The 15,832-nt window shown below is 40.4% G+C and overlaps 1 protein-coding gene across 1 annotated transcript in view; it reads right to left on the minus strand.

The window, feature by feature from the left end:
- Positions 1 to 14,194: 14,194 nt before the first annotated feature.
- The window catches only part of nol11 (nucleolar protein 11), a 99,579-nt gene continuing 97,941 nt past the window's right edge, over positions 14,195 to 15,832 (minus strand). The window contains exons 16-18 of the mRNA XM_079840694.1: positions 14,884 to 14,976; positions 14,700 to 14,807; positions 14,195 to 14,603 (exon numbers count right to left, since the gene is read on the minus strand). Of these exons, the coding sequence (XP_079696820.1) occupies positions 14,490 to 14,603; positions 14,700 to 14,807; positions 14,884 to 14,976 (315 nt within the window). The 3' untranslated portion in view covers positions 14,195 to 14,489. The remainder of the gene's footprint in view (positions 14,604 to 14,699; positions 14,808 to 14,883; positions 14,977 to 15,832) is intronic.

Consider the following 15,832-nt stretch of genomic DNA (forward strand, 5'->3'; position numbering starts at 1 on the left):
CTGAAAGGTAAAGGGGGAGGGGTTGCTGTAATTTATAATAATATCTTCAGTATTATTCAGAAGTCTAGTTTCAAATATAATTCCTTCAAAGTTTTGGTGCTTTATGTAACGTTATGTAGTGTACATGAAACCCCATTTAACATTTGTGTTAGCTACTGTATACAGGCCACCAGGGCATAATACAGACTTTATCAAAGAATTTGCTGATTTTCTATCAGAGTTAGTACTGGCCGTAGATAAAGTACTAATTGTTGGTGATTTTAATATCCATGTAGACAACGAAAAAGATGCATTGGGATTAGCATTTAAAGACATTCTAAACTCTATTGGAGTTAGACAACACGTGTCAGGACCCACTCATCGTTATAGTCATACTTTAGACCTAATATTGTCACATGGAATAAATGTTGATACCGTTGAAATTCTGCAGCAGGGCGATGACATCTCAGATCATTACCTAGTATCATGTATACTTAATTTAGCTAAGGCTGCAAAGCCGTCCCCTCGCTTCAAAAATGGCAGGACAATCACTGCCGCCACTAAAGATTGCTTTTTAAATAATCTTCCTCATCAGTATCATCTCCTCAGCATCCCAGATAGCTTAGAAGAACTCGATGTTGCAACAGAAACTATTGACTCTCTCTTTTCTAGTACTTTAGACACAGTTGCTCCCCTGCGCTTAAAGAAGATTAAAGAAAATAGTCCAACGCCGTGGTACAACGAGCACACTGTCAACATTGCACTGGCTGCCTATTAAACATCGCATACATTTTAAAATCTTGCTTATTACTTACAAAGCACTAAATGGTTTAGCTCCCCAATACTTGAGCGAGCTCTTAACACATTATACTCCATCACGTCTACTGCGGTCTCAAAATTCTGGCCAGTTGATAATACCGAGAATATCCAAATCAACTGCAGGCGGTCGATTCTTTTCCTATTTAGCACCTAAACTCTGGAACAGTCTTCCTAACATTGTACGGGAAGCAGACACACTCTGTCAGTTTAAATCTAGACTAAAAACACATCTCTTTACTATGGCATACACATAAAACACTTTTTCAATGAAATGATTGTTAGCCTGCATTAACTAGGTCAGCCGGAACCGGGAACACTTCCCATAACACCTGATGTACTCGTTACATCATCGGAAGAATGGCATCTATGCTAATGATAGTCTCTCTGTTTTATCCCGAGGTTTACTGCAGTCAGCCGGATCCGGGCCGTATCCAGATCAGATGGTGGACCTGCGCCCAGACATGAACAACGCAGGACCCTGAAGTGTCTGCAGAGACCGTGTCAATTAGACTCCCCTGAAATTGCATCGTCGACACGGCATCCTCAATAAACCCGTCTCCGGCGTGATGACTCCGATCCTTTGGCTCCGATATTCCGATCTATTATGACCTCTGACCTGTAAAGTTTCCAGAATAATAATCATACGCTGTTTGTTAATTGGCCAGAGGAGAATGGGCACCCCGGGCGTGGTTTCTCCCAAGGTTTATTTTTCTCCATTAGGACACCTGATGGGGTTTTGGTTTCCTTGCCACTGTTGCCTCTGTCTTGGTGTGCTCAGTTGTGCTCAGACACTAAATTTTTCTAAATTTTTCAACAAAATATCTAAATAAATCTAATTATTAAACTAAATTAACCATATAAACTAAATTACTGCTCTAATTACTTATCTAAAGCCCACACTGTCATTGTATGATAATTGAAATGAACTGATGACATTTTTTCTCCAGAATGGCTAGACGGCTGAATAAAATTATGCTGCAAAATTATGCCTGTTTAACACTGTAAAGCTGCTTTGAAACAATCTGTATTGTTAAAAGCGTTATATAAATAAAGTTGACTTGACTACGTTCAATTTTAACTTTTCCTGATTCAGATCCTCCTCTTTTAACTGCAGCGTGCATTGCTAGCTCATCTTCTTCCAGCACTTGTGCCTCCGCCACAGCCGCATCAGCTGCTCGATGTAACATTTCCAGCTCAGTGTCTATTCTTACGGTTTTCAGTTTCTTGGCATCTCTTTTGATTCTTTCAGATTTTCTACCAGCCTTTTCCATTTTCAGTTAAGCCTCTTGGCTGGCACACTCTTACTTAGGCAGCTTCGGCTCTGGCCCGTGCATGGGCCGCACTCGCTGTTGATGAGGATGACTTGCCACTTCTACTGCTATGCACAGACGACTTGCTGCTCGTTGCCATCTTAACCACTTCAGAACATCAAATGGTGCCTTTTCACTGTAGTGTTCTCGTGCAGTGTGTTGAAACTCTGACTAAACACCAAGTTAAACCGTCGCCAATGAAGACAGAGTAGCTTGATAATTTACTGTACAGTACAGTAAATGAGATACAGCAGTACAGCTTGCTTGACAGTAAGCTTGGTCATTTACTGTCACAATTCTTCATTAACATGTAACGGTGAAAACTGTAATAAAACAATACAACAATAATCAGTGTCCATTTCTTGACTAACATTGCATTGAATGACTGTAAAATGCACCGCTGTTCCCAGTTATAATAGCTATTAGCATTGCTGTACACAATAGTAAACAAACGTATCAAACATAATCCTTTTAACAGAATACTTTCTGATATACAATCTTTAACACATCAAAAGTCATAAGTTAACTTACGGCATTGCCTCTATGATGCTTTGTAGCGGATGTAAATGGTTTGATAGCGAGAGCACACCATGTCAGTCTCACTGTTTTCATGCAGGAAAGGCTAAAGTGAAGGCTAGAAGTGACTTAACAGGCAGTGACATCATCACATGACAAGAATAATATAGTGTTTTTATAAACTATTTCCTTTATATTAAAAGTAATTATTAACTATAAGATATGCATCAACAAATATTTAGAAGATATTTGAAAATTAAAATCCTTAAAGGACAACACATATTTATATTAACATTTCTGATTGTTTAAATGATCAGCCCTCAGGCAGTTGCCTGCCTTGCCTGCCCCTATTGCGACGCCTCTGGGACCTGGTACGGTTAGATTTTTTTAAGTAGCATAATTGAATGACGCCGGTTCAACTGCGCATGTCGGTTGCAAAAGACGATCGGGAAAATGTTATAATGTATGAAACACATTGGTTTAAATCGTGCTTTAGGCTATTCATATAACAACAGTTGAATGATTTCAGCAAATAAGCAGTTCAATTAGATTAGTAAATGTTTGATTAAATTGCTGACACCGAATGAAAATAATGAAAATGTTGGTTAAAATTTAAAATTTTGGTTACATACCCAGCCATACAGGTGTGTGTGTGTGTGTGTGTGTGTGTGTGTGTGTGTGTGTGTGTGTGTATACATACACAGAGATGCTGCTGCAGCGACAGCTGGTTGTTGGAGATGCCACTACAAGATGCCACAATTTCAGCTTTGGACAGCTTATCCGATTCATATCAAAATTGCTCACCAGAAACTTGTTCTGTATAACTGAATAACAGTTAATATTCATATTTAATAACATTTTAAATTAATATTTAATAAACAGCATTTTTTATGAAGGCGTGAGACATTAATTTTTGTCTGCACATGAAGGTGATATTGACACTTCTTGCTGGATATGTATACACATACAGAACAATTTCAGCTTTCACTAATGTAATGCAGAATCAGAAACTCACAACTTTAACGCAGTGATAAATTGCGTACACATGATATAGCCTATGGTCAGTGCCGGCCCGTGGCATAGCCGGAATAGGCAAATGCTAGGGGCGCCACTCATCCATAGGGGCGCCAAAAATGTATTACTGATACTATTTTATTAATATTAATTTGAAATATTACCAAATAAAGCGCAAAAAACTTAACTAAGTCCCCCGCATCTTCCCGGTCCGCCTCATCAATCTCCCCCCGCCGATCTTGAAGTGCGTCAGAAATACAACGCGCGTTCATCAGTTTATCGTTAGGGGAATTTGTTGTGTTGCGTCGCCTCTCGCCGCATCCAACGCAGACAGGATTGCTTTCATTTTTTAGGGTGCTTGGCCGCTCGCTCCAGGTGTTGACACGGTGTAAGTTGCCTGATTATTTATGACGGATGGCCGAATTGTAGTGTCAAAAAAGACAGAAGCCCTCTGAAGCAGGGAAGATAAGGGATAGGCTACACTGCTCTTCTGTCACGGAACGGGGAATAAACAGACGGCAGGTAGAGAGAGACAGGATCCAAATTGCAGGGGAGAATTTAATTAAATAAACAATCAAAAAACAGGAACAAAATAACACTGAACAAACACAAAGAAAACACGGGAACAGAGAACAGCGAATACCTGCATAACAGCAACATTAAACATTTGAACAACGACCGACAGAGAAACAGAGAAAACATGGGCCTTATATACACACAGGGGAGACTAACAAGATAACACAGGGAGTGGTGAATGGGAACACCTGGGAAAACTAATCAACAAGAAAAACTACAAAAAACTACAAAACTCCACAGGAACAGGACACAGAAAAGAACACAGAACCTAGTGACAAATAACCTTCAACATAAAAGTCCCAATCGTGCAAGACACAGAACAGATGTGTGACACTACCCCCTCTCCAAGGAGTGGCTTCCAGACACTCCATCCAGGGCACCAGGGAGGGACGGGAGGGACAGATCAGGGCGGGACTGGAGGGACAGACCAGGGAGGAAAGGGGGGAACAAACCAGTGAGGGCAGGGGGACACAAACAGTTTAGGCGGCCAGGTCGGCCCGCGTAGTTCAGGCGGCCTGGGCGGTCCGCGGAGTTCAGGCGGCCAGGGCGGTCCGCGGAGTTCAGGAGGCCAGAGCGGTCCGCGGAGTTCAGGCGGCCAGCGGAGTTCAGACGGCCCACGGAGTTCAGGCGGCCAGGGCGGCCCGCAGAGTTCAGGCGGCCAGGGCGGCCCGCAGAGTTCAGGCGGCCAGGGCGGCCCGCAGAGTTCAGGCGGCCAGGGCGGCCCGCAGAGTTCAGGCGGCCAGGGCGGCCCGCAGAGTTCAGGCGGCGCGGTCAGAGTGGGGCGCCTGGGCGGCGCTGTCCTTGCAGGAGACGGAACCCTCTCTGGGCTCTGTGCAGGGGACGGAACCCTCTCTGGGCTCTGTGCAGGGGACGGAACCCTCTCTGGGCTCTGTGCAGGGGACGGAACCCTCTCTGGGCTCTGTGCAGGGGACGGAACCCTCTCTGGGCTCTGTGCAGGGGACGGAACCCTGGGCTCTGTGCAGGGGACGGAACCCTCTCTGGGCTCTGTGCAGGGGACGGAACCCTCTCTGGGCTCTGTGCAGGGGACGGAACCCTCTCTGGGCTCTGTGCAGGGGACGGAACCCTCTCTGGGCTCTGTGCAGGGGACGGAACCCTCTCTGGGCTCTGTGCAGGGGACGGAACCCTCTCTGGGCTCTGTGCAGGGGACGGAACCCTCTCTGGGCTCTGTGCAGGGGACGGAACCCTCTCTGGGCTCTGTGCAGGGGACGGAACCCTCTCTGGGCTCTGTGCAGGGGACGGAACCCTCTCTGGGCTCTGTGCAGGGGACGGAACCCTCTCTGGGCTCTGTGCAGGGGACGGAACCCTCTCTGGGCTCTGTGCAGGGGACGGAACCCTCTCTGGGCTCTGTGCAGGGGACGGAACCCTCTCTGGGCTCTGTGCAGGGGACGGAACCCTCTCTGGGCTCTGTGCAGGGGACGGAACCCTCTCTGGGCTCTGTGCAGGGGACGGAACCCTCTCTGGGCTCTGTGCAGGGGACGGAACCCTCTCTGGGCTCTGTGCAGGGGACGGAACCCTCTCTGGGCTCTGTGCAGGGGACGGAACCCTCTCTGGGCTCTGTGCAGGGGACGGAACCCTCTCTGGGCTCTGTGCAGGGGACGGAACCCTCTCTGGGCTCTGTGCAGGGGCCGGAACCCTCTCTGGGCTCTGTGCAGGGGCCGGAACCCTCTCTGGGCTCTGTGCAGGGGCCGGAACCCTCTCTGGGCTCTGTGCAGGGGCCGGAACCCTCTCTGGGCTCTGTGCAGGGGCCGGAACCCTCTCTGGGCTCTGTGCAGGGGACGGAACCCTCTCTGGGCTCTGTGCAGGGGACGGAACCCTCTCTGGGCTCTGTGCAGGGGCAGGAACCCTCTCTGGGCTCTGTGCAGGGGCAGGAACCCTCTCTGGGCTCTGTGCAGGGGCCGGAACCCTCTCTGGGCTCTGTGCAGGGGCTGGGACCCTCTCTGAGCTCTGGGTACGGGTAGACGGCTCCGATATGGCAGCCATCCCGGCTGAAATCATCACCGCCAGGATGTCCGCAGATCGGACCGAGCAAAGAGCTGTGTCCTCCAGCCTTGAGGCCAGTCTCCCGTATCTCTGGGTTGCCTTGAAGTCCTCCTCCATGGAGACCATAGCCACCGGCATCTCCGACCTGGTGACCCCCGCCATCCAGCTACTCAGATCCAGTGCCTGAGCAGCGTAGCACTCCAATGACCCGTTAGGGTCCCAGTCAGGCATGCACGACCAGAGGGGCTCTGACAATCCCCTCTGAAAAAGGATCATCAAGCATACCTCACCCATCTGAGTCAGGCGAGCCAACCTGACAAACTCCTCAATGCAGAGCTCTCCTTGATGGAGACGTGATATTCTCCCCGCTGGATCCATTCCTTGGGTCGGTCGTTCTGTCACGGAACGGGGAATAAACAGACGGCAGGTAGAGAGAGACAGGATCCAAATTGCAGGGGAGAATTTAATTAAATAAACAATCAAAAAACAGGAACAAAATAACACTGAACAAACACAAAGAAAACACGGGAACAGAGAACAGAGAACAGCGAATACCTGCATAACAGCAACATTAAACATTTGAACAACGACCGACAGAGAAACAGAGAAAACATGGGCCTTATATACACACAGGGGAGACTAACAAGATAACACAGGGAGTGGTGAATGGGAACACCTGGGAAAACTAATCAACAAGAAAAACTACAAAAAACTACAAAACTCCACAGGAACAGGACACAGAAAAGAACACAGAACCTAGTGACAAATAACCTTCAACATAAAAGTCCCAATCGTGCAAGACACAGAACAGATGTGTGACATCTTCTTACTTAGTATTTGTGTTTTGTTTATCTAAAAATTCTTAAATCAAGGTGCATTTACTAGATAAGTAAAATGACAGAAGATATTTTTCTTGTTTAGGCTACTTGAAAATAAAACCAAAATGAAGTGAGTTTTTGCTTAAAACAAGCAAAATTATCTGCCAATGGAGTGATAAAAATAATCTTGTTCCTGATTGAAATCTTGTTTCTGTCCCAAACAGAAATAAGATTATTTTTCTCACCCCATTGGCAGATAATTTTGCTTGTTTTAAGCAAAAACTCACTTCATTTTGATTTTATTTTCAAGTAAACAAGAAAAATGGCTTATGTCATTTTACTTATCTAGTAAATGCACCTTGATTTAAGCATTTTTAGATATTTGGACTGGAAACAAGAAAAAGATTCTTGTTTAAATAAGAAGAGCATTTTTTGCAGTGTAAAGACAGAAGTAAAGTGATGCAGGCAAATTAATGAACAGTTTATTTAATTGCATAGTTGTAAAATGCTAATGTTTGCTAATTAATTCCAGTTATTTTTACCTTAAACTTTATGCTAGCAGCTGTTCTGGGTTCTCCAGAGGCCACAGCCAGTGTGATTTTGTAAAAAATAAATAATATAAAAATATTAAACGCATGTAATATCACTTTTTTAATAGCCTAATGTTTTAACTCTGCAGTTGTGCAGTTTTAAGGGAGTTTTAAGGGGGTGTATATCAATTTTAAAATGTATTTGCCCAAATTAGTAATGATATTTATATATAGGTTTATTTAAAATAGCAACATTTTATGTAAAATTCACATTAAATATCTAAATTTCTGTTTAATTCCTGGTGAAAACATGAATGCTCATAGTTTAGTGGAATATTGCTGCCATCTACTGGAAAACAAACACTTTTGCTAGTTCTCAATGAATAGTTTGTGCATGAATGCTAGATGCACTCTTGCTCTTTGTGTTTAGGCTGTAATGTGGCATAGGTGCAATTTTTGTATAGTTTGACTATCATCAGCCTTTAAAAAAAAAAAAATAATAATAATAATATCATGAACATAATGACGGGGTAGAATGGACTGGACATCATATAAAACAACAAAAATAAAAATAAAACATCAATGCATTACAAAAATAAAACAGTACGAGTGTTTCCAAAGACTGATAACGTGTAGTGCTAAACCTTGACACAAGGGGCACCAAGTAAAATCTTGCCTAGGGCACCAAATTGGTCAGGGCCGGCCCTGCCTATGGTAGATATAATGTTATTTTGTTGAAATGCAGTTTATAAAATAAAAAATAGGCTATTTTATCAAAATATATGTCCAGCGGCATGTGCTGCCGGAGAAAAAGTCCCTGGCTGGGGCCGCTGGAGATGCCGCTGCACTGACATCTGCCGGTGAAAGTCCCTGGCCGCTGGAGATGCCGCCAGAAGTGCCGCTTCAAGATGCCAGTGCCGCATTTTGCGCCAGCCCTTAATGGAACATTTTGAAAATAACATTATCATCATCTATAAATATATATCTATAAATAATCTATAATATTTTTAAATTTAACGATTTTGTACCGTATCCATGAAATTTTCTATAGACCAATTTACAGCCTAAGTCACACTGACATCACGCAGGGTCAACTGCGCATGTCGGTTGCAAAAGACGATCTGGAAAGTGTTATAATGTATGAAACACATTGGATTAAATCGTGTTTTAGGCTATATATATATAACAACAGTTGAATGATTTCAGCAAATAAGCAGTTCAATTTGATTAAATGTTTGATTAAATTGCTGAGACTGAATGTAAAAAACTTAAACTTTCTAAAATTTCTATCAAATTTTCATTAAAGATAGCCTACTTTTTATTTTATATATATATATATATATATATATATATATATATATATATATATATATATATATATATATATATATATATATATATATATATATATATATATATATATATATATATAGCCTACATTTTGAAAATAAAAAATATATAAACGAGGCTCAAACATCTATTTAAGCATGCGTTCCGTCAGTGAAACAATACACAGCCTGTAAAAAATGTAAATGAATATCAGTAAATAATGGTAATATTAAATGATATAAGAAAGTTAATTATTAGTTAAATATGTTTTATATTTCCCCACAGAGGTGCGTGCCGCTTTGCGCGTAAAGGGATGTAGGACATGAGCAGGAAAGAGAGCATCGTTTTTCTAATATCTTCATGTTTTCTCCTAATGTTCCAAAACTTAGAGTTGTAGTAAAAGGTGTGAAGAATGAATTTATCTTCCGCAGGGTCAAGAACTTTAGGCTTTGTTTGATTATGCGCTGCGAGAGAAAGTGAAACTAAAAATGTCCGGCATGTAAATGAGCCATGCACATAAACTTGACGCACCTTAATAACAAGCATAAAATGTGTTGTCTGGCTATCACCAGACCAAGCTCAATTTAAGATTGAACATTGGGTCTGGGGAGTCTGCTCTGTATTTTGGGGCGGCAGTGGCCCAGTGGTTCATGTAGGTTGTCTACAAACCGGAAGGTTGGTGGTTCGATCCCCGGTTCCACCTGACCAAGTGTCGAGGTGTCCATGAGCAAGACACCTAACCCCAGGTGCTCCCGACGAGCTGGATGGCGCCTTGCATGGCTGACACCGCTGTTGGTGTATGAATGAATGAGTGTGTGAATGGGTGAATGTGAGGCAAAATGTAAAGCGCTTTGGATGGCCGTAGGTCTGTTAAAAGCGCTATATAAATGCAGTCCATTTTACCATTTTTATTTTTATTTTCTACTGCACACACGAGCATAAACGCGCATAAATTAAATGACTCTGTACGCAATTGGATAGTTCTTCAAACAATCAGACCACAAGAGGCGTGATAAACAAGCATAATTCAAATGACTCTGTACGCAATTGGATAGTCCTTCAACCAATCAGACCCCAAGAGGCGTGATCAACGGGAACAACAGGAGCGTAAAAACTGCCTGGGCCGTAGAACTGTCTGGGCCGTATATCTGCCTGCTCCAGGGGCCCGTTCTTCGTACCTCGCTAACTCAGTTAGCTGGATTTGATTGTTGATGATTTGGCATGATCTTGGATTGTTTGGTTCTTCGAAGCTCATCCTGGACTTGCTGTCATAGTAACAGGTCCGTAAGATTAAACCTGCTCGGGAGCAGGCTTATTTCATGTAAACAGGATTAGATTGCATCTTGAGGTGATACTTAAAATCTGTCCCAGCCACTGCTACTTTATTACAAGAGTTCATTACTGAACCAGGGGCAATAATAATAATTTTAACTAATAATATAAAAATGTTATATTGTATATGTATATGAGAATGTATAATGTTGTGTATAATACTATAGACACAGCCACTTGATTGAGCGATTTATTTGTGATGGAATAATTACTTTATATAATTTTGTTTTTATTGGTTTACACACATGTTGTACAGTTACTCTGAGCCGTGCATTAAGTGATCACGGATATTATGGGAGTGGCTTGATGCAGCGCAAGAGAGGATAATTTTATCTTGACCCATAAGAAACTGTCACGTTACAAATCTGCTTCAAATTAAATTAAAAATTAAATTACAACATTGAAATAAAAATGTAAAGGTTGTACAAATACTGTATAAAATCGTGAATATAAATAATTGGTAATCATGTTTAAAAAAAAAAAACATTTATCATTTATCTATTATAACTTTTATGTTGGTTTGGTCGTTTGGCTGTTTCCTTATAAAGGTTCAGAAATTCGTGGGGGTTTTTTTTGTGTAATTTGTCAAGTTTTTTGCCAGGTGGCTTTTTAATTATATGATGTCATTACGTTGCTGTCTTGACGCCAGCCAATCGCTGCATTGCTGATCGTGGTTTCGAGTATCGATGCATCTGCCCTCTTCAAGGGAAAAAAGAACGCTCAGTAATCTTAGATCATTTAATCCAAATATTTTAATCCAATCCGCAAATTCGTTTGAAGAACCAAATTAGCCAGAGATCAGTTATCACGATTAAAAGATCTGGGATCTGTCAAATCATCTTAGATGTATTAAGCGAGGTACGAAGAACGGGCCCCTGGTCTGCAGCCTCCCCCTTCTCGATCAACGGGCAACGACCCATCGCTTCTCTATCCGTCATTGTGATAATCCCTCCAATAGCGGGTCAGGTGGATAAATCCGTCCGTGATTGGTTCCCGCAAAAGTGTCACAGAAGCAGTAGAAATAGACTGAGTTGCTGGGCGAAATCAAATCGCTGGCAGATCAGGCTGGGTTTACCCAGCCAGTCTATAAAATGTGTTCAATAGAGTTTGAAGTAAAGTATCTGTCCTACAGCACCGTTTTCTACTTTACCACGTACAGTAAATTATGCAAACTCCTAATTAAAAGCAAACAAAAGGAAGAAACGTGTAGCCTGCAATCCCCTGCTAGAGACGAAAATGAAGATTTTGGAAAATAAATAAGAGATTCCATGTCCAGTAGAATAAAATGGAGTAAGCCTATTGTTAAATTCGTGGAAAATCGGGTGACCAGATCGCAAAACGCAAAAGCTTAAAGGGATAGTTCACCCAAAAATTTAAATTGTGTCATCATTTACTCACCCTCAAGTTGTTCCAAACCTGTATGAGTTTTTCTTCTGCTGAACACAAAAGAAGATATTTTGAAGAATGTTTGTAACCAAGCAGATAGAGCAACCATTAACTAGTAAGGGAAAAATACTAGGGTAGTCAATGGTTGCTCTATCTGCTTGGTTACAAACATTCTTCAAAATATCTTCTTTTGTGTTCAGCAGAAGAAAGAAACTCATACAAGTTTGGAACAACTTGAAGGTGAGTAAATGATGACAGAAATTTCATTTTTGTGTGAACTATCCCTTTAAATTTGGCTCACGAGCTCTCTCTAGTTCAGCAAGAATCCATTTCCATGGCTGCGATGTAACATTTAACCTATTATTTATTTTGTAAATAAATGTTTGTGCTTCACTCGTGTCATAATATTCACGTAAAAAAAGCATCCACATTAAAAAAAAAAGTGTTTTGGCCGACCACCTGGTGATACTCAGCCACCCCTGAGGTGCGGTTGTCACGCACAGCCCTATCGCTGGGTGACAAACTATTTTAAATATGCGGACAACATTTTGAAAATAACATCTAATAATCTATAATTAGTCATCTATAATCTTTTTTAATCTTACGATTTTGTACCGAATATGTAATTGCATCCTGTATGTTGTAGTGCACTGTGCCTGTTTTCTTGAATGGGAAATTGTCGGGTTTACCTTAAGGCGAGGCAAGACGCATCTCAAACGAGCCTGGTGTCCGACTTCACGTCTCCGTTTTCGACTCCTCCCCCGCCTGCAATCGGCGAACGTCGCCGATCGGTTAAATCCAGCCGATGTATAACCATAGACTGGGTATAACACATCTTCCTCCAATTTTCACAAAAAGACAACTATTGTCGCAACAATTCAACCATTTGTTGTATAATTATCATATATGTATGTCCGTCCATACCATCTTTCAAAACACCATGTTTCCTCTTCACGTGTTGTGTTGACCCAGTGGCCTAATGGATAAGGCATCAGCCTCCGGAGCTGGGGATTGTGGGTTCGAGTCCCATCTGGGTCGATCTAGATGTGTTTATTTTTTTTGCACAGTACTTGCAATAGTATGCATATAGCATAAAAATAGTGGTATGTTCTTGATGGAATGTTTTTTTAGAATAGTCTTTGCCCACTTTCATATTTTTTGTTTACTTAAGTTACTCGCTTTTAAAGTGAATTGCTGCTTTTTGATTTATTTTCATGCTTAAAGACTTGTAAACAAGCAAATAACTAATATTTTTCATGCTTAAAGACTTGTAAACAAGCAAATAACTAATATTTGATCACAAATTTATTAGGAAACATGGTTAGACCCACTGATCTCATACATTCAACCCTATGATTCAACCTTGATGGAATGTGTCTGTTCTCAACAGTCTCTATTGCTCATTTGTGAACAAAAATTTACATTTAGGATCTAAATGAATGACAGAGTTATTTTAAGATTAAGTTTAGTGATTAGTTCCATTTAAAATGAAAATTACCCAGCGATTTACTCACCCTCAAGCCATCTTAGGTGTATATGACTTTCTTCTTTCTGATGAACGGAGTTATATTAATAAATATCCTGGCTTTTCCAATCTTTATAACGGCAGTGAACAGGGCCCACAAGTTTGAAGCTCAAAAAAGTGCATCCATCCATCCATCCATCATAAATGTACTCCAGTCCACACGGCTCCAGGGGATTAATAAAGGCCATCTGAAGTGATTCGATTAATTTTTGTAAGAAAAATATCCATATATAAAACTTCATAAAGTGAAATATCTAGCTCCCACCAGACCACCTTCTTTATTCAACTTGCGAAGAAAGGGACACGCCTCTGTTCAAAATGCTTGCGAATTATACCTAGTCATATGTCAGTTAAGTTTTTTTCCCCGCTTTTCCTTTAAAATAGAGCATGTCAGCGGACATGTACACCAACGTCATGGAATTATTAAATTACCAAATGAAATAGGGGTAAGATGTTCCCCATTCTAACATTTAATTTGGTCTCTTTACTTCAAAGTAAAAACAACACTTTTTTACTCTGCAAATGTAATATTAATGTGTCCACAAATCCCTCATCAACAAATAGACAAAACACTGATAATCATTATAATACAATTTCACATATCACTATATTCCAGGGACACAAAATTAAGATCAATTAACCACTAAATGGTTTTTAGTGACAAAATCACAAATGTCAATTTTTTCTCTCCATAATATCATAACCTTAAGCAGACGTGAATCAAACTGACTCTTGTGAGAAGGGAACCAACTGTCTTCACATTTCATCACTGACTGCAGGTGTCAAGTTTTTAATCAAAACCTTTATATAAATGACAGAACACTTGTAGCAAGGGTTTATAGCATACTATAAACGGTCAACTTGTGTGTCTACCCGATCGAAACAGTGTTGAATTTGTAAGGTTTTGTTGACTCTAACAAACTCAAAGCTGCAAAGTAGGTTTAATTTAGGGTTACAGCTAAACTTTGCAGGAAGGTGTTGCTACAGCAGTATGGCATTCCAGTCCCAGGCACATTAGTGACCATCAGGGCCTGTTGTCCATTGATTAAAGACCTTTTAATCAAATAATTTATTTAGGTTTAAACATTAGGCTTTAGTTGACTTGATTTATAGATTTTGTGAATTATACAAGTTCAGTAGAGGCCATTTCTGGTGTTCAATTAATTTATAGAACATGAATGAAGAATGTTAAACATGTCAGTAATATTTATTGAAAAACATTAACATTTTGCATGAGATTTCAGTCTTTATTTCATAATTATTTTGGATTAAAAAAAGAATTTAAATCCATTTTTTCTAAAAACAAACCAAGAAAACTGTCAGCATTTTATTAAAAATTATTTGTGCAAGCAATCTAAAAGAGTTCAATTACTTCTATGGAGTACATGCCAAAATCTTCAGATTGTTTGGACTCTTTGAGCACTTGAAGACTTCCCTCGATTTTGCCCAGTTCAGCATACAGTTTTACCTGAAAAGGGTTGGAAGACACGTTACATTGTTATTTCAGCTTCACACAATACAAGAACTGTCATTTCCAATCAGCAGTAAGGTATATGTGCCGTACCTGTGATCTCACAAACTTGTGAAGATCAGACACCAATCTTTTGGCTTCTGGTGCCACAGCCAAGACTGTGAAATGAGCATCTAGTAATAAGCAAATCCAGTCTATGATCTTAAAAAAACAACAACAACTTAAGTTAGACAGATGCAAACTAGATATAATTGTTCAAAATGGTTTGGTGACAGACCTGAGAAAAACTTGGTTTCCGTAGAGCTGGGATTTGTTTGTGGGCATCTTGAGAATATTTGAGATGAAGGAAAAGTAGATACTGTAAAAAGACCTAAAAAAAGTGAATTGAGAAGGCAAAGGTTATTAATGATTTTATTCTTCTCATTAGGCTTGTAACAAACTACTGATCATTAACAAATAAGCAATATGTTTTATAATAAAACATTCCACATCCTGCCCAATGTCCAGAGAGACACTATTTTTTTCACACTGGAGATAAAAGGCAAACGTCTCAAATGGCACACCTCATGTGAACTTATGGACTTCAGGGGCAAGACCACAAGACTGCAGGGAGTCACATTTGTCATTTTGGGTTTCAGATGGGTGCTCATAAGCACTCCATTTGAGACCTCTATGCTCCCTTGATGAACACTTCAGCAGTCTGCACTAATGCATTAGAGCCCGACCGATAAAGGATTTTTAAGGCCGATACCGATACAAATATTTGGTGATTTAAAAATCCGATATATCGACCGATATATATTATATATATATATACAGAAACACGTAAAAAACAGATTTCCCTTATTTGTAGTTATTCATGATCCCTCAGCCTCTAATATAAAATGATAATGCAGTTTAAAAATAAACTTGTTTGTTTTATTGTTACAACAGAAGAGAGGAGCATAAAAATATATTAATTATAAAAATTATAAATAATTAATTATAAATATAAAAAAAATAGTTCTGATAAATAAAATGTATAAAAATATAAACTTAATATATAAAACGTCCTTTGGACGAAAACAGAATAAAAACAAAACAAAAAATCTATATAGTATTAATAGATGTGGTAAGCTTCATAAATATAACTGAGCAAGACTGGAAGAAAATATTCAGTTAAGTTCTGATAAATAACAATAACAGCAAAATATAAACTATATACAGTATAAATATGAGTTACCTTA

The sequence above is a fragment of the Gobio gobio genome, assembly GCF_949357685.1.
Source record: "Gobio gobio genome assembly, chromosome: 17".
Lineage (NCBI taxonomy): Eukaryota > Metazoa > Chordata > Actinopteri > Cypriniformes > Gobionidae > Gobio > Gobio gobio.